Below are 26,834 nucleotides of genomic sequence, written 5' to 3'. Positions count from 1 at the left end.
TTTGGTTTCAAAGGCAAGCATTTTTCTTCTGCCCACTGGCGTTTAGGCTTCTCTGAGCAGCCTCAGAGAGCGTGGCTGTGGTGGGCCCGGGAATGTCCTGGGGTCCCAGCCCCGGGGCCCTGCCGTGCTGCCCGGGGCAGTGGGAGGGTGGGGCTGACCGGCGCGGTCAGGAGCTCGTCAGGTTAGAGCCGTGTCCCAAGGTCTAAAGCTCAGGAAGGCAGAAAGCAAGCTGCTTGAAGCCCCTCAGTCTTCCTGGATGTCCCCGCTCATGGGGGCACCTGCTGGCGAAGGGGGGTGAGGAGGGTCAGATACTGCTCTCACGGGGACTGTGAGTGACAAAGTAGGCCAGGCTCTGACCAGCTGCTCACAGGGCAGTCTGGAGGAAGTAGGAAGAAAGCACCACTGTCTTCCAGCCTTTTCCCTCCTCTGCACGGTCCTCGTGCGTCTGTCCCACAAGGGACGGCCCTTAGCACCAATGTCCCCCATCCCAGCCCAGCATGCAGGGCCTGCAGGGCTCAGATCAAGGCTGGCCTCTTCCTCGGATCCTAGAGAATCTCCACAGCTGTGTGAGAAAATGGCCTCTCAGTGAGACTAGGAGCAAGGAGCTGAGTCGTCTTCTATTTTTCTGTCCCGGTCTAGTTTCTGACCTTGAGTACCACTCTCAGGGCTTGTACCAAGCAGAGGCAGGTGGACCCCCGCTACCCCCCCACCCCCAGCAGAGTCCCACTAACGGGAGCTCCCTGGCCCCAGAGCAGGAGTCTGTCACTCGCGCCACAGGCGGGGCTCCTCTCAGGTGGCATTTCACACCCACTGGACTTCTTTCTCGCCCCGCACCGTCCCCTGCGTAAGTGGTAATGAGCAACTTAATGTGCTGACTTTATCCGATCCCTTCTTGGTCCATTACAACAAAAGTTGCTCTTTTCTCATTAGAACCATTTTTGTCAGGGTGTCTTTAATCAATGGCTTCCCCAGGGACAATATTTTTAGAAGTTGTATTTTTCACACTCTCCCTTTTCCCCCTTTTGGAAATTCTCGTCCCTGTGCCTCGTGAAATGAACTAATGAGATGCTGTGAGCGTCCGGGCCAGTGTTAATTGGGACGGGCTTGGAAGGAGCGGCTCAGGCGCCCTCAGCTCCTCTCGCCTCACCTGCCGTCTTTTTCTCTGTCTCTTCGGTGCAGGTTGCGCAGACGGCAGATGGTGTGGATGCTGACCTCTGGAAAGACGGCTTATTTAAATCCAAGGTTACCAGATACCTGTGTTTCACAAGATCATTTTCCAAAGAAAATGTAAGTCCAGTAGTGGTTTCCGTTTGCTGAGTGAGCACAAGTAATTTACATTCCTGTTTGGAATTTCCTCATTTTTTTTTTGTTGTGGTTTATTGTCATTGCCATATTAATTTATCTGTGGTTTTAGTGAACTGGGTAGAATCAGCAGCTAGTGCTGTGTTTCATTTATTAACAGTATTATTAACCATGTACCCAAGTGTACAGTGAATGCCATTAAAATGTGTTCTCAAAAGGAAACCAGGAAATTTCTCTCCCAGCTCTCGTTTGCCTGCCTTTCCTCTAAGCAACAAATCATGGGGAGTACGGATGTGAGAGTTTTCCAGAGGATCTGGGTTTAATGCTGGCCAAGAAAAGGCAGCGTGACTCAGCGGAGGACCCACATGGCCCCCCTGGTGCACGGACACGGCCTTGTTTCCAGAGTGACTTTTTCTTTCTCTGTGCATTTCTATGTGACATAGCACGTTTCGTTATTATTATACATAGGTATCCACTTGTGTAGATTTCTCTTAGTGTGCTGTTTTTTAATACTTGTGCCCATAAATTAGGAAACTTTAAAGACATCTACTAAGGCTTTTCCAAATAGGTGTTTTAATGGGTGGCTTAGAACAAAGGGGAGTAGCTTTAGTGAGGATCCTCTCTGTGTGCGAGCCGTCCCAGGACTCTGCACATGGCCCCCTTCCCTGCTAGTGATCTCTCCAGGCATCCCCTCCTTCCCATTCATGACAAAACTGAGATCTGGGAGGTGACATGCTCGTCCCAAGGCCACCTGTCTTCCCTAGTCCCAAAGGCGGAGCAGTTCAGATTTTTGTTATCGGGGCTGATATTTTATTTTTGGCCTGAATGTTATTGTCTTTCTAATGCAAATATTTACTTTTGGAAATACTTTTATTGATTTATTTTTATAAGTTGTATTATAACAGTAGCGTATGTTTGTGGCTTAAAAAAAACAAACCGAAACAACCACTTCAGACATCCTCATTAGGAAGCATGAAGGGGGAAAAGTCACAGTCTTCCTGTCTGTCACACTGCCCCACAGGCCCAGGGTCCAGTCACTGGGTCCTCTGGTGTCCCCTCAGCATTTTCTGAATGTAGACCGTGACCAGGCTCTCTGGCTTGCCTTTCTTTCACCACCCGTTCCTGGTGTTTGTTAATAATTCTTTGTTTGGGGAGTTATTCTGAACATTTTCAGGACTGGAGAAGTCATTGCTTAAATTTTCTCCCCCAATGACAAGAGCAATCTATGCTCCTTGTAAAGCACAGAGTTTACAGTAGAGTCAGGGAATATCTTGGCACTAAACACTGGAAATCTTTTCAACCAGGCTTTTGAATGGATTTTAAATACCACGAAGGTGGCAGGTGAGCCGAAGCACGACACCTGCACGTGAGCTTGGGATGAGTCCGTGCAGGTCCCTGGGCTCACTGTGAGGCCTGAGGAGACACCAAGGAGCAGGGCTGAAGGCCACGGTGCCTCCTTCCTGCCTGCACCCACATAGCACTCTCTCCCAGTCCCTGTGTCCCTGAGCTCACCTAAACTCTTTTTGAGACTATTTCTAGCTTGTGTCACCTCTGTTCTGTCTGCTGGCTGCGACTTTCTGTAGAAGGTCAGCGTGTTCACTGCAGCTTGAGGCTGTCAGGAGGGACTCTGAGGGTTTGAACAAGCTCCGGTTCACACTGTCTCTCCACTCTGTGGTCTCCTGGTGTTCGTTCCTGATTTCTACTCCACCTTCATCTTTCCTGACTAAAGAGGCGTCAGTTAGAAATGGCCTCAGAGGATAGACACGATCTTCCTGATCATTTTTGATTTTTGTTTTTTTGGTTGCATTTTCCAACAAAGGCTGTGGGGCTTTGGTACTCTAGGACAGAGAGCCCCTGCACCCCCTGGAGTGGGAACAGTGACAGGTCTGAACATGACAAAGGGAAGTCACTGGGGCTTATTGGTGTTGGGCATCATGGGTAAGTGTACCCATGGGTGTGGTGCAGGGATCAAAGAAAAGGTAAAAAAAAGGACACTGGCAGTAGGAGAAACCTCTGCTTTGCTTTTGAAGTGGCATGGGAAGCAGGTGCACTTTGTTTTCAGAAAAAGAATGAAAAGGGGTCTGTTAATGGGATCCAAACAATCGAGTTCAGGTGCGTGAACTCAATTTAAGAGGCCCAGGGGTGGAGAAGCTATCAGGCATCTCTTAATCTGTTGTAGCCAGTCTGTCTTGGCCCTGCAGTCTGAACCAGGACTTTGCAGAGCATAATTTTTTACAGCTGTGAAGGAGGGATGTGGGATCTCAAGACTGGACAAATTCTTAATTAGGTGACTTGAGACTCCCAATGTAGGAGTTTGGGGAGACTCCTTTGGAACCTAAATCCCTTTCCCCCAATCATGCTATTAATATAGAAACCTGGCTTTGGAGTGACATTGCTTCCTGGGGAAGGATCGAGATTAATTGCACTTTTCATGCCCTGTACTTTCTGCATTACCTGTAATAACAATGTACATAGATTAGGTAGGGAGGATATTAAACAGAAGGATTTATGAACATTTGAATATTAAGTTGGTTATCTGTGGCTACCTTAAATGCAAGGTTGTCAAAAATAATTACAGTATACTAGCAAATACTGGCTACCAGAGACAATATAAATACCCTGAGTCAGTGCATATTGGGCTTTTGGCATGAATCATTTGCTCAACAAGGATTGGGAATACGTTCTTCATATTTATGAGGAGGAAATGAAAGAGAGCATGGATGGGGGAGGGGAGAGGAACAGGCAGAATTAATGGTGTCACAGACCTACTGTATCAAGCCTAGTACGGCAGCAGCCCCGTGCAAGGAAGGACCACACTTGGGCTATGGGGAGCTCTGGCGGCACAGCCACCGTTTTGTATGCATGGGAGCCTTTTTTGATGCCTTTTTTTTTTTTTTTTTTTTTAATGGCTGCACCACTGATGTTCTGGTTTTATGATCAGGGACATTTGTAGAGAGTGTGGAGGGCGAGGTCGCTAAGTGGTTTGCAGTTGACTTCTGTAAAACCCAGTGTGTCAAGTAGAAGACACTTGAGAAGGGTATTGATGAATGCCCATCCATCTGCAGGGCAGGAAAACATGCCCAGTTGTTAATTTCTCAATGTGGAAAGCGGTGATGACATGGAAAAGCAACTGCCATGAAAAAGAATTATGATAGATTGGATCAGGCGATTGTGAACGCAGCTGATGTTTGAGAGTTAGGTTAACGGTTCAAACACTTCCTACCTGGTCAGAGGCTTATTCCGCGTTTGGCAGGGTTCCACTTGACACTTGCCACGCTGCACTGGACATTGTCTTCCTGAGGCCCAGCCACCTGAAATGTCATAATATGAAATTGTTGGCAAGTACAAATACAGTAGTCTTAGAGAAAGAAATGGTTTTCTGATGGCGGTGCCATAAAAACACTGGCCATAGGTTACATTTGTCATTTTGACTTTCCTCGTTAAATTCTAAGAATTCATTTCATTTGTATACTTTTGGTTCATAATGTGTTTATTAAATATACTTTCAAAATTTTTACTTACATGGTTAAGATTTGCCATCCAAGCAAATACAATTTGATTTCTGACTTTGAGTGGCCCACCCAGTTGAAAAATGTACCCGCAAAATTAATTTATTCAGCAAATAATTATTGTGTACTTACTGTGTGGCAAAAACTATGCTAGGCTTGTATTTACAGTAAGAACAGAGATATTTTTGGTCCTCATGGTTCTTAAACTCTAGTGGGGAGACAGATATTAAGCAAGTAATCTCACAAATATACAATTATAAATTGGTATGAAGGAAAAAAGAGAGTGCCAAGAGGGAATATAGCACAGTCTGGATGACAAGAATTCCTTGCTTGGCTTTCAGCTTTCAGGGATGTTGCAGTGTTGGCACGGCACAGGTAGAGGTGGGGGTCTCGGCTCCCCATGCACAGAGATGGAGATAAGCCCCCTTCTTCCTAAGCAAGACAGGAACAACGGCCTGAGAAGTTACTGCCAAGGGCAGAGTGATGAGTGATCAACTAGATGCAGAACAAGTCCAGGGATGCAGAACAAACAAACTAAGAGTTCATGCTGTGCTTTGGGAATGAGGCACTTCTGGAAAATGGGTGTGCAAATGCATCGGTAACATCCTAACAGGAGAGATTTGGGATCGGAACCCATAATTCTTTCCTTAACTGGCTCTGTCTAGAGAAAGGGGGAACTATGCTGAAAATTACTCCAAAGATTTTAATGAAATCTCCAGGTGGCCCCACATATTTAAGTTGTAGGATAGATATCTTTTGAGCTCGTTTCCAATTTGAAATGCGGGCTGCAAGTGTTGGCGTGTTTGCAAAGAATTCTCTCTCGCAATTACAGAATGGGGTACTGTCTTGGAAAGATATTTTTACACCAGTTACAGAAACTGCGCACCGTGGGCCCCCTATACTACCAGTAAATAGAAACTTTAGGAGGCCCTTGTGCGTGTCATTTTAGAAGATGTGTAATACTGAGGCAGCAGGGCTTTCACTCTGTATTAGTTTATGATTCTTGGGATTTTGCAGAATGTATCTAGCAACTGAAATGTGTGTCAGTTTGCAGACTGGTGATCACTTAGGAGCGTGGTTGGTTCCTTGTTAGGTTTAGATGCAGCCGTCCCCCTACGGCAAGTGCCCCAGGAATTCACTCTTTCTAAAACCTACTGTCCCTGAGATTTCATGCTCAGGGCTGAGTGGCAGCCCAGTGCCAGGACACCTGTGCACAGCCGCCCCCTGCTGGGCTATGTCCAGAGTGTCTCCTGGGTTGCTGTCTGGCTAACCAAGGCCACGTCTGAGTGAGTGACTTTGAGGTTTCTCAGATCAAACTCCTTCCCGGGAGCCACCCGAGTCCCTGTGTAACCACTGGGGAACATTAAGTGTCATCTACTCTAATTAACCTGCTGTCATAAAGCTGTGCAAGTCATTGTGTTAAATATGCATCTCGAAGCCAAGATGGCAACCCTACCGCAGGCTCGTTCGGGTTAATAGTCTGTATCTCTTTCCTTTCTTTCCAAGAGCCATTTGGGGAACGTGTTAGTGGATATGAAGCTCATTGACATCAAGGACACGCTGCCTGTGGGCTTCATCCCGATTCAGGAGACGGTGGACACACGTGAGTCATGCTGTAGCACACTCATGGCTGGGAGAGTTTTCTTCCTCCAGGCAGAGTTGTAGATATTTTTTATGCATTTTTCTTCAGAAACATTTTGGGAGGCCTTACTGTGTGCCCATGAATAAACCCTGCTTACTGCTCTGACGCGTGTCCAGCCAGGCTCTCTAAGGAGTTTGTGGACATTCTGGGTCGTGGCGTGTAAATGAGCAGAATGTCCCTCTCTCTTAGAGTGGTGCTGCCTGCTGCCCCGGCCCACTCAGGAATGGAACGGTGGGACCGGCTCAGTTTATGGTCCTTCCTCTGGTGCTGCTCGTGGGTCTTGGCAAAAGGGGGGAAACACCAAAAGATATCCAAGGACTGCAAGTACAGTGATGTGCCCATTTTGGGCCCTAAGAGTAAACAAGAGAAGTGAGAACCAGCAAACTGCAAATTAGAGTGCACAGGATTTTAATTTGACCACATGTTCTGACCACTCAGCGGCGCTGAGCAGAAGTGAATCACTGACGAATTGGAAGCTTCTTCAGGATGTGGGAGTGCTTGAGGTTCCTAAATTGTACTGGAAAACCTCTGGGTATTTGAGCCTCCTCATTTGGATGTAATTATTTGTCAGACAACTTTAGTATGTATACAACAGTGAAGCAGTAAATAAAAAACAAATACAGAGAATCCTTTCTATATGATACATGGGTCATTTACAAAATTCTGTATCTCATGCTTTGTCATTTTTAATTTATTTTTTCATAGCCTCATTTGGACCCACTATTTTGCTTTCTTCCTGGCATTTAGCGTAGGTCAGAATTTCCATATGTAATAGACCCCGCATGACTGTTATTTTAATCAAACAAGGAGGTCACATCGTGTAGCATAGTCTTTTTTCCTTGATACTGTCCTCACATGTGGACATTGGAGGGCCTTTTGTTTATTACTATGTATAATAATCATAACGACTGATGTTTAGCATGCGTTTCCTATATGCTGGCTGCTGTAAGAAATGCTTTACATGCCTGATTTCATTTAATCTTCAGAAGACCCCTCTTTAGAATTAGGTATTATTATACCCATTTTATGTATGAGAAAAATGAGTCACAGTAACTACTTAGGGATTAAAGAACTTAGCCAAGATCACACATCTAGAACTGGGGAGTGCCTGAGGCACATGCACAAGTCTACTCCAGACACACTTTTAACCGCAGTGCCACACTGGAAAAGCGTGTGTATAAGCACCTTTTACAGACTGATTTGATATATTAATATTTATGTAAAGAGTTTTTTGTTAATAGCTTTATTAAGATGTAATTCTCATACTATACAATTCACCCATTTAAATTGTACAGTGTTTTTCAGTATATTATAGAGTTGTGCAACCGTCAGTGCAATCAATTTTAGGACATTGTATCACCCCAAAAAGCAACCCTGCACCCACTAACAGTCACCCTCCATTTCTCCACAGCCCTCGCCTCCCCAACCCCACCAGCCCTAGGCAACCACTAATCTACTTTCTATGTAGATTTGCCTATTCTGGACATTTCACATAAATGGAATCATACAATATGTGATCTTTTGTGACTGGCTTCTCTCACTTAGCATGATGTTTCCAAGGTTGGCACATGTTGTGGCATGTATTAGTACTTGATTCCTCCAAATCATCTTCTGTTATATGGATATACCACATTTTGTTTATCCATTCAACTGACGTATATATAATTGGATTGTTTCCACTTTGGCTATTATGAATAATGCTGCTATGAACATTTGTGTACAAGTTTTTGGGCAGATACATGTTTTTATTTCTCTTGGGTATATACCTAGGCATGAAATTGCTGGGTTATATAACTCAATGTTTTTGAGGAACTGTTAATACCAAACTAGTTTTCAAAGGAGCAGCACCATTTTACATTCCCATAAGCAGTGTATGCAAGTTCCAATTTCTGCACAACTTCATCAGCACTTGTTATTAGCTGTCTTTTTTATTTTGGTCATCTTCATGTGTGTGAAGTGGTATCTCTTTCTGGTTTTAATTTGTAGTTCCCTTATGGCTAGTGATGTTGTGCATCTTTTTATGTACTTTTCAACCATTTGTATATCTCCTCTGGAAAAATGTCTATTCTTATCCTTTGCTCATTTTGTAATTGCATTGTCTTTTTATTATTTAGTTGCAAAAATATTTACTATATTCTAGATGTAAGTCCCTTATCAGATATATGATTTACAAAAATTTTCTCCCATTCTGTGGGATTTCTTTTCACTTGATGGTGTCTTTGAGACACAAAAGTTTTTAATTTTGGTGGAGTTCCACTTATCTGTTTTTTCCTTTGTTGGTTGTGCTTTTAGTGTCACATCTAAGAAACCACTACCTAATTCAAGGTCACCAAGATTTATGCCTATGTTTTCTTCTATGATTTTAGCTCTTACTTACATCTTTGATCCATTTTGAGTTAATTTTGTGTATGGTGCAAGGTAGGGGTCCAACTTTATTGTATTACATGTGAATATCCAGTTGTCCCAGCACCATTTGTTGAAAAGACTATTCTTTCCCCCATTGAACTGCCTCGTCATCCTTGTCAAAAATCAGTTGAGCAGAAGCGTGAGGGTTTATTTCTGTTCTGGACTCTGAGTTCTATTCTGTCTATGTGTCTTCCCTATGCAGGTACCACACAGTCTTGATTAGTGTTGCTTTCTAACAAGTTTTGAAATTGGAAAGTATGAGTTCTCCAACTTTGTTCTTTTTCAGGATTATTTTGGCTATTCTGGGTTTCTTGAATTTCCATATGATTTTAGGATTAGCTTGTTGATTTCTGCAAAGAAGCCAACTAGGATTTTGATAGGAATGGTGTTGAATCTGTAGCTCAAATTGTGTACCTATAGATTTTGAATGATTTTCTTTGTGGTAAGTCTCCAAGTACTTGAGCCTGCGGGGTCATAGGTCTTCTAGGGTCTCTTTCAACCTTTCTCTCCAAACATACTCCTCAAGCACCCTATACTTTACTGAAACCGAGCCCCTCCGTGTGCCCACTTCACGCTCCTCTTTTCCACGTATTCGCTTTACTGGTTTCCCTGCCTGAAACGTCCTTTCTCTCTATTCTGAATTTCCATACCCTGTATCTTTCAAGGGTGAGCTTCAGTGCCCACACCTGCATGAAATAGTCTCTGATCCCAGATTCCAGTTTGAAGCAGGCTCACGGTCCTCTGCACACACAGGCAGCCCAGATTGACAAGTGCTTCACGTAGGCCAGGCACCGAGGGCCTCAGGATATGAAGATGAATAAGACACTGGCCCTCCCTCAAGGAGCATAGTGTAGTGCGTGACCTGAGAACGCGGAATTGCATCAGACGGGGCTGTAATCTCTTTGCAGCACAGCGGGCACAGCACACGTTTAGGAGGGAGTGGAGTCAGCAAGTGCAAGTCACAGTGGTGGGAAGCTGAAGGAAGAGATCAGTTCTGCCTCCAGATTTCCATCTTTACCTCTGTTAGGACAAACTGCAGCTTGGTGTGGTGGGAGGAACTTGGGCTCTGGAGTCAAACTCACCTGGTGTTGAGTCTGGCTCTGCAGACTTACAACTTACACTTACTGCACACTTACAACTGTGGGCTCTGGGTCTCAGTTTCTTCATCTGTCAAATGAGGGTAATATAACCTGACTCATAATGCTTTTAGCTTGCAGTGTAGCCACTTATATGCTTTCTTAATCCTTTTGCTAGTTCTCTCTCTCTTTGAGGCAAGGTCCATGTTTAACTCATCTTTGAATCACCTAAGGTGCCTACCACACGCAGTGGCTCGCTGGTAGGATGGCCTGTGTGAAGACAAGTTTTATTACTCTGTTTCCAGATTATTATCTAGAAATACCAGTTCACAGTGCCACTGATAATATAGACTTATACTTGTTTTCCATGGGTCTGCCAGCATAGGTTTTCCAATTTTTATTTACTTTTACTATTTTAATTTTCACTTCATTTTTTATTAGCAAAGCTGAACATTTTCATAAGTGTTTGCTTGCTACTTTTGCTTATTCTTATATGAATTTTCTGCTTAAGATCTAAAAATTGCCTCACAGACTTATATTAATTTCCTACTTTTCCCCTGTTTTTCATAATTTTAAAATTTGTATTGTTCATTTTTGACAATTAACTGATTTAGAATGTCTTTATATTGATGTAATGTAGAGCCACAAGGGATTTCCCAGTCTGTACTTTTCTCCCAGTTTGTTGAACCAGCTAAGTGAGGAGGCCCAGGGCTGAGTCCTGTCTGGGCTTGTGGTCTGGCTGCCGAGGTCCCCATGGTCCTGCTCAGGAAGCTTCTACCCCGTGGCTGGGAGTACATGGGTTGCTGTCCCATCGTGGACGTTCTGAGGCTGGGTCCTGGGCTGTTGGTCAGGTGCCTTGTCACTGTGGTCCCCACCCCGCAGGCTGTGGACCAGTATCGGTCCGTGGCCTGTTAGAGACCGGGTCTTAGAGCCCCATCGCCCCCACCTCTGCGTGGAAAAATTGTCTTCCATGAAACTTAGGAAGTGGGGCTGCACAGCAGGAGGTGAGCAGTGTGCGAGTGAGCGATGCTTCTTTTGTATTTATAGCTGCTCCCCATCGCTCGCTTCAGTGCCTGGGCTCTGCCTACCCCCCGCCCCCGTGGAAAAATTGTCTTCTATGAAACCGGTCCCTCGTGTCAAAAAGGTTGGGGACTGCTGCCTTATCACACAGGAGAGGGGTCATTTCCTGGATCCTTTACCTAGGGCCGGGAGAGCCCAAGCTGACCAGGTAAACCTTATGGTCAGCTCTGTATCATTTGAGAATATTTAAGGCCCTTATTTTATAAAGTCAGCCCAAAAGATGAGACTCCTGTAATTAATTTAAAATAGAATTTATTGTAATCCACATAGCACCGAAAAACTGGAAGACTGTTTGTTTTAGTAAAGTGCTGTGTACTTTCTCTGTGTTCATTAGCATGACTGAACACATTTCTGTTGACTATGTATAATATGTTTGCTTAAAATTAGGCCTGCTTAAATTAAGCATGTGTAATTAGTGGCTCCATCTCTTACCCGAGTTTGCTGTAGATAGAGGAGTGGAGCCTGGAGCAGGTGGCAAAAGCAAGTAAAATACCTGCATATTAGTTTGCTTTTTGGAAAAGTCTCACCTTTTTGACGTTTTCAAAGGTTGATCTTACCAGCTAACAGGTTTTGAAGGTGCCAGGTTGCTTTGCACCCCCCACTCCCAAGGATACCACCCCTGCCTGGACAGGTACAGCGTTTGGGGTCTGGATTCATAACATTATTACTCACAGCTTGTAGATCTGCTCTAGCCCTCAGTTCCTGAAACTGGGAAAAGAACCCACAAAGTTATCTGGCTCTTTAAAAAACAGCCCCACCCCCCAAAATAATAGCAACAAAACAATTCCACTGATTCTGCCCCCCACACCTGTAGAACCCGTGAGCAGGACTGCCCCCAGCCCCATCTCAGTGTGCTACTGAGTGTGCTTATTTCCTGCCTCAGAACTGAAGAATATTGGAAGTCAACACCAAGCACAGATGCAAATTGTGTGCTAGAAGCTTACTTGTAATGATGATGCTAAGGTGCCGCGTAGCTATGCTTTACTGAGCAGCTACTGTGTGCCAGCCCTGGGCTGAGTCGTACCTGCTATCAAGGTGCATCCACCCAGCATCCCTGTGGGGTAGGAGCCTCGTTAACTCCCTTTTACAGATAATGAAACCAAGGCTCAGAGAAATCAAGTAACTTGCCTAAGGTCCCAGTGTCCGAAAATGGTGGAGTTGGGATTTCAACCCAGATCCGTCTGACACATGTATTGAATGGCTGCAGTTGATTGAAACTTACGTTTAAAAGCATAAATGAATAAACAAAACACCCTTCGTTTGGTCACCCCTGGAGGTTGCCAGGCCACCAGCTCATTAAGACTTGATAAGTAAGAGAAAAGAATCATGTACTTATCCTTCCTCTCCTAGACAAAGCCTATGTTAGGGAGACCAAACAGTTGATGAATAGAAGTATTTTCTGTAAAGAAGGATTCCAGCTAATAAATTTAGAAGGAAAGACAGAATTAGAAGATCACCATTTGGAAACCTTTAATAGAGTATGGATCTTAGCAACAGTCATCAGGGGATGAGAAAACTGCCCAGAGGATGGCAGTTGGGGAACTGCGTCACTGAAGTCCCCGGCCTACGCCACTGGGACCTGTGGGAGTGGCACAGCTGACTCCGGGCTGCCCGATGTGATGCCGTAGGAAGTGCACGTGCCCCCTGGGAAGCGTTTGTGCCTAAAAAATCTAACCTGAGTCTAATCGAGCCTTTAGCTCTGTCAGCGTACAGGAAACACAGGGGAATGAGCCACTTCCTCCAGCCCATCAGTGCCCTGAGGAAGGGAGCAGGGAGAGGTTGTTAGGGAATGAAAGGGACTCAGAGCCTAGACACCCAAATGCAGCACCTTGGTGTCAACGTGGAGCTTGATCCAGACCTGACGGAGAAGCCTCAAATACAGACTGTCCACTGGATGATCGTAGGGAAGTTTGTTTGTTTTGTTAGGAATGGTAATAGCATAGAGGTCATGTTTAAAAAAAAAAAAAAAGTACCTGTCCTAGGTGCCTACTGAGCTACTGACGGGGTGACGTGACACAGGGCTGGGGACTCAGTATAAATGTCCAGCCTAGCTACAGGGGTGGGAGGAGAGGAAATCGGCTTGTCCATCGCTGACAGTGTCGAAACTGGGTGGCGGGAACACATGGATTCAGTCTGCCAGTCCCTCTACTTTGGGGTATGTTTGAAGATTTCTGTAACAAAAAGTGGAAAAGAAAGATGCAGGGGGTGAAATGTGTCACTGCTCATGGCTGAGCAGGGAGAGACTGTGGTCGTGGCTTTCAGAAGCCACCCCAGGTCTCCTGCAGAGGTGTGTGTGCTCCAGGGAGCCCCTTCTCGGTGGGGGCTGTCTGGTGTCGGGTCCTGAGTGCAAAACCCGGTGACTGGAGCCCCGGGGGAGGCAGAGGGTAGAGCCCAGCCCTGAGCTGTCATTGCTGCTTCTGGGAACAGGTGACGCGGATTTCAGAATAGAGGTGGTGGCAGCTCTGGAAGACGCGTACCTTTTCTGTTGTTCTTTCTTTCAGAGGAGGTGGCTTTTAGAAAGAAGAGGCTGTGCATTAAGTTTATTCCACGAGATTCAACTGAAGCTGCGATCTGTGACATTCGGATCATGGGTCGGACCAAGCAGGCCCCGCCCCAGTACACGTTTATTGGGTAAGTCTTAACAACGCGGATCTCACTCTGAGGGCCTTCTCCCCACTGTCCTGTGCGTTCACCCTTCGAGCCCTGTGGGTCCTGCCCGGATGCCTGGGGATGCCACCAGGCCTCACCTCTCCACGCTGCCGCCCGTTCACACGCGGAGATCTGAGGGGAACCTGTTTTGTGCCCCTGGGCCAAGGACCTGGGCATGGAAGCGAGTGAGGCAGGGCCCTGCTGTGGTGGAGCTGATGTTCTAGAAGGGAGAGACAAGCAATAAACAGGAAAATAAATGAGATAATTTCGGACAGTGAAGAAAATGAAGCACACTGATGGGGTGGGGGCTGCTTCAGTCTGGGGGTCAGGAAGGTGACACTTGAGCAGAGACCTAAATGTCAAGAAACCAGCCATGCAGAGACGTGAAGGCAGAGCCTCCTCCGCAGCGCAGAGCAAGGATCACAGTGGGCGTGAGCACGGCCCAGTGTGGCTGGAAGGGGCCCGCCGGGGACCGTGCTGGGGTGAGCGGAAGGGCTGGCAGGACCTCCTAGGACACAGCCTGGGTTTATCCCAAGAACACTGGGGCTGCTGGAGCGTCCTGAGGCAGGAGGAGGCACCAATGCTACGTGAGTGCGTGGTGATCCGCTGTGCAGTCCTGGTCGAGCCGCTGAGGCCAGGCGTTTGCGTCTCCGCTCTTCCTCCAGTGGTCTTAGCACCGAGCAACGGCTGCAGCTGCTCCTTCAATACTGTGTGCGATGGAATCTCAGGATTTCTCCTTGGGCTCTGTTGACTGTAAGGGATAGGAAACCCCACCCAGACTGGCTCCAGCAGAGGGAAGAATTTGTTGGCTGACACAACAGCAGAGTTCAGGGGGCAGCACGGCTCCGGGCACGGCTGGAAGTAGGAGCTCGGAGGACGTCACTAGGCTCTAGTTCCTCGTCTCCTCCCGGCCCTGGTGCCTCTGGGCAGACTGTGGTCAGACGCACGCTGTTCCCTGGCGGAAGCAGGTGGCCAGTAGTTCACCTTCTCATCAGGTCCAGGTACGGAGGCGAAGAGCGAGTCTGCTCTCTGGCCAGGCCTGAGCTGGAAGCAGAGTCAGCTCTGTTGGAACTAACCACGAGGGGGTGGCTGCCCCCAAAACACAGGGGGCAGTACAAAGTCAGAAAGAGAGGTGAGGGGTGCTGGATGTCCCAGAGGAAATACAAGGTCTCTCTCCTCTCTTGACTGAAATTTGGTCACAGTGGTCAGTGTGGCAGGTGGTTGTCAGCCCCCTCGGCCATGCGCCTCTCTCCCTGGCTGGGCTTTGCGAGCAGCACAGTCGTCCCTCTGGGTTCGGACGCTCCCTTCCACTGGCTTTTGAGGTTGGCCTACTGGGTCTGGTGTGTACTCTGTTTTGCTCTTGTTCGTTTGAGCCCAGAGCCTCCTCTGCACTCTGCAAGCCAGGGCCTTTGCTCCCATCCCAGACAGGGCAGGGGACAGGCCCCGTGACATCTGCTTAAAGCACGTGTGGAACAGGTCTCGCAGAGATAGACCCGCTTCATCTTGGTGCGCGACAGTCAGTGTCTTTAGACCTGTCAGCTGTGGAATCTGCATGCTCTGTGTCAGACTGTGGTTCTGAAGGACGCTGTGAGTGGCCATTCCCTTCCTGCACACTCACAAATCCTGTTTTGCAACATGGTTTACACTAATGATGTAAACAGCATCACAGGAGTAGGAACAGTTAAGAGAGTAACCATACTTCAGGTACCTTAGAAGCAGCCATTAACATACAAATAGTCAAAACCAACAATTTAGTAATGAACTTTTAAAGGCTAATTTCAGTTGCTATACGTGTATTTCTAATTACAAACTACTGTGAAAAGATTCAATTTTTTAAACAATTGTAAAGAATAGATTTTTGCCAATAGGATTGCTATAGTTTTGTTTTATCTTGGGCTTAAAATTCTTTTCCAGAAAAAGACAGTTGCAATGCAGTGTTTAAGTTAGGAAAGAGAATTCAGTGTTCAGATGCCTAAGTTACTTCTTAAAAACGGGCAGAGTTCTACATGTTATTTTGCGAGGGTTTGGGGTTTTCGGCTGGGGGAGCAGGAACCTCACATTCCAAAGGCTCCCTCAGAGCCTGGCAGCCGGAGGCCAGCTCCCTGGAGTCACTCAGCTACTGAGACCCAGCTGTGGTTTCCAGTAGTTCCCGCAGTGTACTGAGAAGCTTACTAGAAGTAGCCACAGAATAGATGTTTCTTTTCATTTTTTGAAGAAATGATATTCCTCTAAATCAGGTCTCAAAGATGCAGTTCTGTGGGGGCACGTGAGAAGGTGAGAACTGGATGTGACTAAAATGGTCCTGTCACAGCTCCTAGGTGTGTGCCTGTCCCATCCACACTCACGACTGCCTGGTGCGGGCCGGGCGTGGTGGGTGTGCATCTGAGTCACAGGAGACCCGACAGGGCTCCTGCGAGGCCCCGCTGTGCCCCCTCCTAGTTGTGGCCTGTGGGGCATATGCCTTGGGGTTTTGTAGTTTGAAGACGTCTCCCAAACTGACCCTGCGAATGAGGTGACTGCAGGTGTCACCCAACTGTCAGGGGCTGTATCCTGAAATTGGGGCGTGTTACAGAGTGAGGGCTGGGGGAGCTCATTTGTCTCATGGTTAAAAACCAGTGACCGTGTCTGTCTGTCCATTTCTCCATCTGTCTCTCCTAATAGCACAAAGGACTTGAAGTCTATTATCACATAACTACCCACAATTAAATGGTGAAACAAAAAGAGGTTTAAAGACTGAGAAGCAAGGAAAGTGACAGGGCAGGAAGGCGGGCAAGCTCAGGGTGGGTAAAGGAGGTGGCCTTGTCATAAAGGCCTGCCTAGATGGGACCATCGTCCTCACGTTAGGCTCTGAACTGTGACACTGGGAACACAAAGGAGGGGACATAACCCCTCTTGGCAAGAATTGGCCCCCTGGTGTTTGAGGTCGCTGACTGTTTTAAATGAGTTGGTTTGCTTTGTCGAGCAGGTAAATGCTTTGTGCTCACCAGAGCCATGCAGATTTCTCTTTTCTCCTACAGGGAACTGAACAGCATGGGGATCTGGTACCGAATGGGCAGAGTACCAAGAAATCACGACTCATCCCAACCCACGACGCCTTCCCAGTCGTCAGCCGCTTCCACCCCAGCCCCCAACCTTCCCAGGTGAGGCCTCGGTGGTGTGTCTTGTGCTGTCATGTCGTCTTGGGTCCCCCTGCACAGCATTAGTATCTGCTGAAATAGTGCAGAACATAACTAAAAAATTGTAGAAGCAATGTACTTTTAGAGGAGATTTTTAAAACTCCAGTTAGAAATCTTTGCATTATATGAATGTAAAGGCCATTCTATACTCTATTTTGTGCATATTCTGCAGGCTTCTAAAATAGCAGAATATGCACCTTAAAATTGGCTTGGTGTTCGAAGGAACTTGTAGATACTCACAGACACATGCTTTGTGGCCATGTGGTTGGGATGGCTGCCTTATGAAGGTGGAATTTCTTTTCTGCCTTGGGCAGCTACTCATTTGAAACCCAGGAGGGTTGGTAAGTAATTATATTCATTTGCATATAGTTTCTTTTCCCAATGAGCAACAAACTAAGAAATGGGTAGTTTGCATGTGAGAGAACAATGAGAAGTTTTTCAGGAAATGTTAGTTTGAATAATTGTTTCCACAAAGAAACTGGCCACTCTGCAACTGATTTCAGTGATGATAGAGGAAGCATGGTCTCCACACTTTTTGCAAAAAACAGATGGCAAAAAGAGTCCCGTCAAATAAAAATCCTGTGCATCATGAGGAGTAAATCGTTTCAGGGCAAGGAACAAACGGCAATGATGCATTAAGTTGAGAAAGGGATTACAAAAGTAAACACAAGAATGGTGAGGCAGCGTCACTTGGGGATTGATGTCACGTAACGAAAATGGACCTCAAAGTTTGTGTGGTGGCATAGACATGAACAAAATCTGTCAGGAACAGGACAAACTAGTCACCAGTGGGGTCCTCCTGGGCACACACGCCACACCCTGGCCTCTGGGAAGTGCCCCTGGCTGGCTTCACTCAGTTCCTCTAAGTGGCATCTGCCTCGCTTGGGAAAACGCAGCTGTGATGAGCCCCGAAGCTCCAAGGACTGTGTGTAGGAGTATCCTCTATAAAGACACTCTGGTCTTTCTTGTGTCAGTTTCACAAACCAAGAGTGGTATTTAAATTTACCCCTGGAATCGCCTGAAACTTCAAAAGTAGTTTTCACTTTCCCTTTGGTCTAAAACGATATGAATGAGCCTCCCAGATTTGCAGGTTGAACAGTTGAGTCTCTTTGTTTGGTTCAGGAGTATGAGGCTGGCACAGCACAGACAGCACTTATTCCTTGCTTTCTCACTGACCGAGAGCACTGTCGCAGCTCTACCCTGGAGGGCACTGGCAAGAATCACCATCTCCTGTGCTCAGGTGGTCTCAGGCCCATCACCTGTGCTCAGGGTTCTCTCAGGCCCATCACCTCTGCTGGAGTCAGTGCAGGCCAATCAGCTGTACGCAGGTTCAGCTGAGTCCGATCACCTGTGCTGAGGGTTCTCTCAGGCCTAGCGCCTGTGCTCAGGCTCAGCTGAGGCCCATCATCTGTGCTCAGGGTTCTCTTAGATCAGTCACTTGTGCTCAGGATCTGCTGATACCCACAACCTGTGCTCAGGGTCATCTGAGGCCCATCCCCTCTGCTTAGGGCTCACCCAGGCCCATCATCTCTGCTGGGGTCAGGACAGGTCAATCAACTGTACTCAGGTTCAGCTGAGGCCCATCACCTGTGCTAAGGGCTGTCTCAGGCCCATCACCTGTGCTCAGGCTCAGCTGAGGCCTGTCATCTGTGCTTAGGAGCAGCTGAGGCCCATCACCTGTGCTCAGTGTTCTCTCACGGCCATCACCTGTTCTCAGGTTCAGCTGAGGCCTATCACCTGTGCTCAGAGTTCTCTCAGGCCTATCACCTGTGCTCGGGTCAGCTCAGTCCCAAGAGCTGTGTTCAGGCTGAGCTGAGGCCCATTAACTGCTCAGGCTCAGCTGAGGCTCATCACCTGTACTCAGGGTTTCTTAGGCCCGTCACCTGTGCTCAGGCTCAGCTGAGGCCCGTCACCTGTGCTCAGGATTATCTTAGGCCAGTCACCTGTGTTCAGGGTCAGCTGAGACAATTCATCTATGCTCATGGTTCTCTTGGTCCTATAACCTGTGCTCAGGGTTTGCTCAGGCCCATTACTTGTGCTCAGGGTCTGCTGATACCCACAACCTGTGCTCAGGGTCATCTGAGGCCCATCACCTGTGCTCAGGGTCATCTGAGGCCCATCACCTCTGCTGGAGTCAGTGCAGGCCAGTCAGCCATACTCAGGTTCAGCTGAGGCCAATCCCCTGTGCTGGAGTCAGTGTCAGCCCATCACCTGTGCTCAGGGTCATCTGAGGCTCATCACTGTGCTCAGGGTCAGCTGAGGCCCATCACCTGTGCTCAGGGTTATGCCAGGCTGCACACCTGTGCTCAGGGTCAGCTGATGCCTATCAGCCTGTGCTCAGGCTTCTCTGACACCTATCACCTGTGCTCAGGGTCAGCTGAGGCCCAACACCTGTGCCCAGAGTTCTCTCAGGCCCAAGACCTGTGCTCAGGGTTCTCTCAGGCCCATCACCTGTGCTCAGGGTCATCTGAGGTCTATCCCCTGTGGTGAGGGTTATCTCAAGCCCATCACCTATTCTTCAGGTCAGCTGAGGGCCATCATCTCTGCTCAGCATTCTCTGAGGCCCATCACCTGTGCTCTGGCTTATCTCAGGCCCATCACCTGTGCTGGAGTTAGAGCAGGCCCATTACTGTGCTCAGGGTCAGCTGAGGCCCATCACCGCTGCTTAGCGTTAGCTGTGGTGTATCACTTGTACTGATGGTTCTCTCTGGCCCATCACCTGTGCACAGGGTCAGATGAGGCCCATCACCTGTGCTCAGGGTTCTGTGAGGCCCATCACCTGTGCCTCAGGTCAGCTGAGACTCATCACCTGTGCTCAGCTTTATCTCAGGCCCGACACCTATGGTCAGTGTCTCCTGAGACCAGTCACCTCTGCTGAGGGTCATCTGCGGCTCATTACCTGTGCTTAGGGTCAGCTGAGGCCCATCACCTGTGCTCAGGGTGATCTCAGGCCTATCACCTGTGCTCAGGGTCAGCTGAGGCCCATCACCTGTGCTCAGGGTCAGCTGTGGCCTATCACCTATGCTCAGGGTGATCTCAGGCCTATCACCTATGCTTAGGGTCAGCTGAGGCCCATCACTTGTGCTCAGGGTTATCTCAGACCCATCACCTGTGCCCAGGGTTATCTTCAGTTTGGGCTCCTTGAAGAGGCTGGAAAACCCCAGGGGATCAGTTGCCCTGAAGTAGTTACAGCTGTTCCCTGTTGATACCAGGTGGTCTGATTGAGCCCAGAAAAGGGCACCAGGCAGGGCACATTTTAACTTTCTGTTGGATAAAGAAAGAGGGCACTCATTCCCCCAGATAAAGCAGGGAGAGAGTGATCTGCCCAGAAACCTGCCGGTCAGCGTGAGAACAGAGTGACTTGCACCTAAAGCAGGAGGACCTGAGAACAGCAGGCCACTGGGAGCTGGGCAGAATTGGAGAGTAACGCGTCAGGATAAAGTGTTCATAAGGTTTATATATTTTATAACCTCCACTGTACAGTTTATGGTTTACAATGGCTGCAAGGAAATTGGATCAGTTTTGTTTTACTTGCCAAATAAAACAAATGTCAAAATAGTCAATATAAAATGTATTCTAATTTGGCTGAGTTAAGTCAGCCGGCATGCAGTGGGATAATTGAACGTGCATTAATGCTCCCAAGTAGAATCCACTCGCCTGTCCCGAGCTCTCCTATCTTGCTGTGCAGTTTACAGATAGCATGCACACCTGTGTGAGCCTTCTGATTCATCAGGGCTTTTTGGGTTTTATGAGGTTTTTGGGGGGATTGTTTACCTATCCAATGTCTTTGATTTTTTAAAAAATGAAATGCTGATTATTTATTCAAATTTTCCATTGGAGACTTATGAAATGACAAGTATGTTATTTTATTCCTTGAGGCCTGAGGTCTCTGTAAATGCTCCAGAAGAGGAGCCTGCCAGCCTTCTCTCTGGTGGCAGGCTGGGTCTGTGGGTGGCTCCATGGGTCATGCCTGGGTCGCAGGTGCTGCGCGTCTAGCGTGGGCCTGTGGCGTGAAGGCCCAGTTCCTCAGTAGGGCACCAAGGGCTCCCACATCCCGCTCCCAGGAGTTCGTGTCTTCTCTCTCCAGCCCCAAGCCCCAGACTCTAAGCTGAACCGGCGGCCACCTCTTCCCTTCCTGTTTCTGCACCTTTGCTCGTGGTGGTGAATGTGTCCTGCACAGCTGCCGCAGGTCTCAGCTCAAAGGGCTCCTCCCGCCGAAGGCCCCCTGAGCCCGAAGGGGCTGGGCCCTCCTCGCTGAGCGCTGTTGGTCACTTTGATTTAACGTTGTGTCCTGGTCCCCGTGTGAGCTCCTCAAGAAGCTCCCCAGCGCCCACCTGGACCTGGGCACATACTCAGTCTCACGACAAATGCTGCTGTAGCAGCCGAGGACCCCGAGTGGCAGCCCCTGCCGGTGACTCCCGAGGCCCTGAGCACCGCTCGGGTCCTTCCCGATTGTGAGAGTAATATGAGCTTGTGGAAAATTGGCAGAATATAGAAAGTTATGAAAAAAACAGAAATTCCACTCCCGGTGAGCAAATGCTTATAACCTTTTCTTCTGTTTACTTCAAGTGTTTCCCCTGTGTACTTTGTACGTAGTGATAGTGTATCGTATAACGGCAAGTTTGGGTTTTGCTACTGGTTTCTCATGTGGTGTTAACCACAAACCTAGGAAACATGTCTTCCCGTGTGGTCTTTGTGTGGACACGGATCCGGCTGCTGAAGGGAGGCCACAGGGAGTGCAGTGACACGGCGCCCTCTACTGACCGACCTTGGCGGTGGCAGGAGGAGTGCCCGCTCCTGACAGCGGGCGGCAGGCCTGCGCCCAGCCACCTCCCGACTGGAAGGAGCCAGGGAGGGGCGGTCAGTAGCACACAGCGCTGCCCTCCTGAGCCTGGGCCTTCGTCTCAAAAGCTAAAAACGTGTGCTGTGCCTGCATTTCTTACGTCATCACTCAGATGTCAAAGAATTCCCTGCCCATTTTGGGGGGAGCTGTCATTCCTAGCTTTGTTCACTCCTAGGCAAGAAGGGCATTTGGTGAATCTTTTCACAGATGATGGGACATCGCCTGAGGACCGCATGGTTCCAGCAGGCACCAACCAAGGAAGCTCTGTTACTAGGGAGAGTGCTCGTGGGGAAACCAGACATGGAATGGTCCTTTCGGAGGGGCAGGCCCCTAGAGCACCGTGGGATGCTTCTTGGCTGTATCCAGTGAATTGCATGTCATGTCTGGTGAAGTTGTTGGCAAAGGTGGCGTGAGATGGCTTGGGACAGCTCCTCTCCCTCATGCAATGGACCTTTATCTCACACACAGACATCCCCGTGCATGTCTGCTGATGGTCTCCAAGCGAAGGAGGGCAGGCTGCCGCTTCCAGGCCTTGGAGCCTCCATTTCCCTGACACTTCTGCAGGGCAGTAGGCCACCCCGTCCCGTGCCCAGCCACTTTGTGCATGTTGATCAGCAGTGTGGGGCTGGCCTCAGCTGTGGGAGTCAGCCCAGGCATGCGACCAGATGGCAGATTTTCTGATGGGTACAGACTGAGGAAGCACCTTCTCAGCTTCGACCAGAGCAGCGCTCCGCCCCGTCAGACACAGTGCCTCCAGTGTGACTGTGCTGGGAAGGGAAGTTTCTGCTCCTGCCAGGACAAAGGGAAAGGCCCGGGAGGCAGGCGGGGTCCCAGCTGACGGAGCTCCAGAAGCCCCTGAGTGTGGTCGAGCGAATGGTTCTGTGCCGACCTGGAGGAGGCCCCCACTGTGCTGCTGCCTCTCGCTCACGAAGCAGTAGCAACAGTGGCTTGATAAAGACATCAGGGGCACGCTTATCAAATTTGCAGATGCCGCAGCATCATTAGGGCCAGCTGATGTGCTGAATGACAGGATCAATACTCCGCGTCTCCTCACAGCTGGAACCACCTGCCGGGACCATGGAACACGATGGGTGCAAAGGGAGAGGGCCCCTGAGGCTCCAGGAATCAATAGCGTAGGAACCAAACTGAGGGCCCCTGGCTTAGCCACATGTGTGAAATGGCGGCGTGGGGAATGCAGCCGCTGTCCCCCACAGGGACACCCCAAGGCAGTGTCCTGCTCCCAATAGGTACGAGGGCGTCTCCAGGTAAAGGTTGGTCAGCATGTGGAGGACGAAGTGGACGTGTTTCCAGGTGTGGGTCAAGGGCAGGCGGCCTGGAGCCAGGAGGCAGGATTCCACCAGGTGCACTGAGTTACAAGGGGGTAGGTTTGGGCTTAACGTTTTAAAGAAATCAGTAAATAAAACTTCCCCAAGCTGAAAATTGTGTGACATCAAAGAAGCTGACCTAAGAGGTCACAGGCTCCCAAATGCTGGAGGCTATCAAGCGGCATTCAGATTTTCCAGACCTGCAATGGGATTGGAGCAAATTAGTGCTTTTTAAGACTTATTTAAGAAGTGTGTCATATTTCCTGTCCCCACCCTCAGGAAGTCAGATTCAGCAGACCTCCAGGTTGGAGCTGTAGACACTTTGTGGAGGGCGACTTTGGGGGCCTCCAGCGGGCTGGGGGTCTCAGAGCCGTGGCGTTGGCCACTGAGATCTGCTCCAGGTGCCGATGCTGCTTCCACGTGCCGCTGTAGCGTCCCCTCTTCCGCCTAGCAGGGACGATGTCGGGTGAGGACGTGTAGGTGACTGTGACTTGCTGCCGTGGCACCGTCCCCGGGGTGGGAGATGCAGAGGGCCTCCCAGAAGGCCTGGTGCCCTTGGCGGTGCCGACACCGCGTCACGCTCCAGCGTTCGCCTGCATGAGCTGACAATGAATGTTATTTTGTCCCTTTCAGAGTCCGTTTGAAATAATTTGTCTGGACTCTAGACTGTTGGAATTTCCAGGACATTTTGTGTTTATGTGGTCACCCGGCCAGTGCTGTCCGAGAAAATGGGCCACATGTAGCTCCAGCAGCTCCACTGTGCCCTTCCCAGCAGCCTGGGGCATCGAGTCTCGCACACTGTGGTCCTGGGGGAGAGGCTGCCGCCCAAGCTCTGCCCCCCACAGACCCCAGGCCTTGGGTACATCCCGTCACCCTTCACTGGCACTGTCCCTCTGGGGAGGCAGGGTCATCTTCCCGCCCAAGTCATGACCGGCGACCTCGCCTGTCAGGTGCAGCTTCCCAGGAGCCCCTCCCAGGTGCCACCCGACCCGAGTTTCCCTTATAAGGCGGCGGCGCTCCTCTGCGTTGCTGTAGTATCTCCCCGTGACTGTCAGCCTCCCGCGAGTTGTCAGTCACAGGTGCGGAAGTATGTTTCTTAGTGACAGACATAATTGTACTTAACTTTTTGCGTGGATGTTATCAATCTGTGACAGATACTCTGGGAAATGGAGCATTTTGATTGCAGAAGATCTGTCACATGCATTTAGTCTTCCTCTCAGGGACACCAGGATTCAGTCACAACTTTTACATGTCGATGTCAGGTTTTGAGAACATAGATCCTTGCTGACCTCAAATATCGTTCCATCATTGCGATCCCAGGGCTGTCATCAGAAAGGTTAATGGCCCTTCCTAAAGGAGAGGAAAAACCATGCTGTGGTGATCTAGAATTCAGGCCACGCCGCACAAGCCAGTCCCCCATCACATCCGTTGTCACAAGCCCACGAGCGTGCCCTGCTCCGTCCTGGCCTCCCCGACCCTGCCTTCCTGCCGGACGTGGGGTCTACTCTGCTGCTTCCTGATCAACTCGCAGACTAAGTCAGCAGTGGGGACGGAGCCTTAGGTCACCGGCTGGAGTCCTGTTGTCTGCGCTGACAGCCGCAAATCCTCAAGCTGCCTTCTGTCAGTTTTCAATTATAAGATGGTCTTTGTGCCCCGAATGACATCTGTCACCTGTCCTGTTGTTGCAGGACTTGCACGAGAGGTCCAAAATTGCACAGATCAGGGAGACTGTTTTCCTTTTCCCAGGGAGGTGTTTGCCGCCTGTGCTGAGCCGCACCAGGCTTGGCCCTGAGGCACTCGCCTGTGGGAAGGCCCGGCAGTGTCTCCCTGGGGTTCAGTAGGGGAAGGCTCAGCCCAGGGGGCTGGATTGAAAGCTGTGGTTCAACGTAGGTTACGAGAGGGGTTCTATGTGTTCTGCTTTGAGGTAGGATTAGAAGGCACGGCCGAGGCTGATTCCAGTGACTTTTTCTTTTTCCTAATTATAAACAAATTGTGAGTGACATGGCTTTTCAGCTCCTCTTCCATAGTGGCAAGAGATGGTTGTGGGGTAGGTGAGCTGGGGGTTGGAGCACTTTGCCCTGGTCCCATCAAAGGAGGGCTGGGTGCTGCCATTCCGGCATGGGGTCATTCAGAACCCTGATAGTCCTGCAGGGCATGTCCGGACATAACTGTGGGTCTGCTTTACTTGGAGTAATTAGATTTCCTTTTCTTTCACACTAAAGCCACACAGACTTATTGTTTGTTTGACTCTAAAGATAGGACACACATTTTCATTTCTGTTCTTTATGTGACACTACTTTTAAGATGCAGGCTTTTTTCTTTTTTTCCACACAGTTTTCCGCACAGGGAGCACAAACATTAACACTGATTTGAACGATCCACCTCTGTAAGTGGCACCTTCACCCACTGCAGCCGGAAGCACCAACAGCCCTCTCAGTCTCAGAGAAGAGCACCCTGAGGGGTCGGACCTGAACACTCAAATCAGAGTTGGGTTAGGGGCTGGGCTTCTGGGGCCCAGGCATTATTTCATTTAAATAGCCCACATTTACATTCTTCCCCTGCAACTTTAAAGTTCCAGGTTGCCTGATACCTCAGTCGGGAACCCTCATCGGCTTCCTGGTATCTGGCCTTCGTCCCCAAAGCATCCCTGCTCTGGCCATGGCCGTGCGCCTCACCTGGTGCCAGCTCCTTCCCTCCCGGAAGAGTTAGACTGGACTCCAGGATGCACAGGGTCAGTTCTGGCACCCTCCAGCCTGTGGCAGCCCCCCTGCTTCTGGAAAGCCCAGCCTCCGTCGTTTCCCTTCCTCTCCTCCAGTTGGCTGTGTCACACAATTGGCGTCTCATAGTTCCCTGTCACCGCTGCGTGCGGCCGTGTCCCACCTCACTCACTAGGTTTTCTGCTTATTGATGACGGGGATTCTCATGTTTCCTTTTCCTCCTTTAAAGCCTCAGAAAAGGACAGTCACAGAAATAACAATGGCAATAATATCACATCACTGTGCATCAAAATTTACCAGGTACTTTCAACTATGTCATCTCATTTGATGCTCACAGTAAGTGTTCAGTGAAAGATGTGTGTCCCCAAGATGTTAGGGACCTCTGAATTTCAGGTGCCTGGCACATGGTGGGCACCTGAAAATATTTATTGAATGTATGAAGCGAGCTAGTTTAGATGCATAGGCCTGGGCGTCACGTGTTTATCATCTCTCCTTCCATCTGTCCAGCCATCCAGCCAGCCAGCCAGCAGAGACTTATATTGCATTTATTAGGTGTCAGGTACTGTTCCATGTGCTTGACAAAGAATAACTCATTTAATCCAAATAATAGCTCTGTAGGTCAAGTATCTTGTCACCCCATTTGAAGCTGATGGAACTGAGATCAAAGAGGTTGAAGTCCTTGCCCAGGGTTACACAGCTAGTTAAGTGTCAGGGCCAGGATCTGAACCCAGGCAGGCCAGCTGCCTTTAGCTTGCAGACTGTCACAGGGCCCCTTCCATCGGGGAGCTGAGCATGTGTATGGAGGGCCCGGTGGTCAAGTGCCCACCCAGGTGCCCCCGCTGTCTTCACGTGCAGCTTCTTCAGGCTCCTGGCCAGCAGCTGGAGGACAAGGACTTTCCAGAGCGTGCCGTGGGGGTGGGGAACTCATCCCAAAGAGGCTGCTCTGGTCAGAAGCCGCCTAAGCAGTCCTGGGAGATGTGCGAGTGTTGGCGGGGTCCAGTCCGCTTGGGCTCTCAGTGCGGACCGAGGGAAACATGCAGAGGCCATACACGGGGGTCCCTGCGTCACCATCCCCTCGAACAGCTTCAAAGCCTACACTTAAGCAGGGT

General features: G+C 49.1%; 1 protein-coding gene across 6 annotated transcripts in view; it reads left to right on the top strand.

Moving 5' to 3' along the window:
- The window catches only part of MVB12B (multivesicular body subunit 12B), a 158,888-nt gene that overhangs the window by 41,607 nt on the left and 90,447 nt on the right, over positions 1 to 26,834 (top strand). For all 6 annotated transcript variants that reach the window (XM_045562329.1, XM_045562332.1, XM_045562326.1 and 3 more), the window contains exons 3-6: positions 1,180 to 1,287; positions 6,318 to 6,414; positions 13,517 to 13,646; positions 16,682 to 16,804. In XM_045562329.1, the coding sequence (XP_045418285.1) occupies positions 1,180 to 1,287; positions 6,318 to 6,414; positions 13,517 to 13,646; positions 16,682 to 16,804 (458 nt within the window). The remainder of the gene's footprint in view (positions 1 to 1,179; positions 1,288 to 6,317; positions 6,415 to 13,516; positions 13,647 to 16,681; positions 16,805 to 26,834) is intronic.

This window comes from Lemur catta, chromosome 10 (assembly GCF_020740605.2).
Source record: "Lemur catta isolate mLemCat1 chromosome 10, mLemCat1.pri, whole genome shotgun sequence".
Taxonomy (NCBI): domain Eukaryota; kingdom Metazoa; phylum Chordata; class Mammalia; order Primates; family Lemuridae; genus Lemur; species Lemur catta.
Note: the sequence above shows the minus strand (reverse complement) of the source record. Positions and strands in the feature narration are given on the sequence as shown.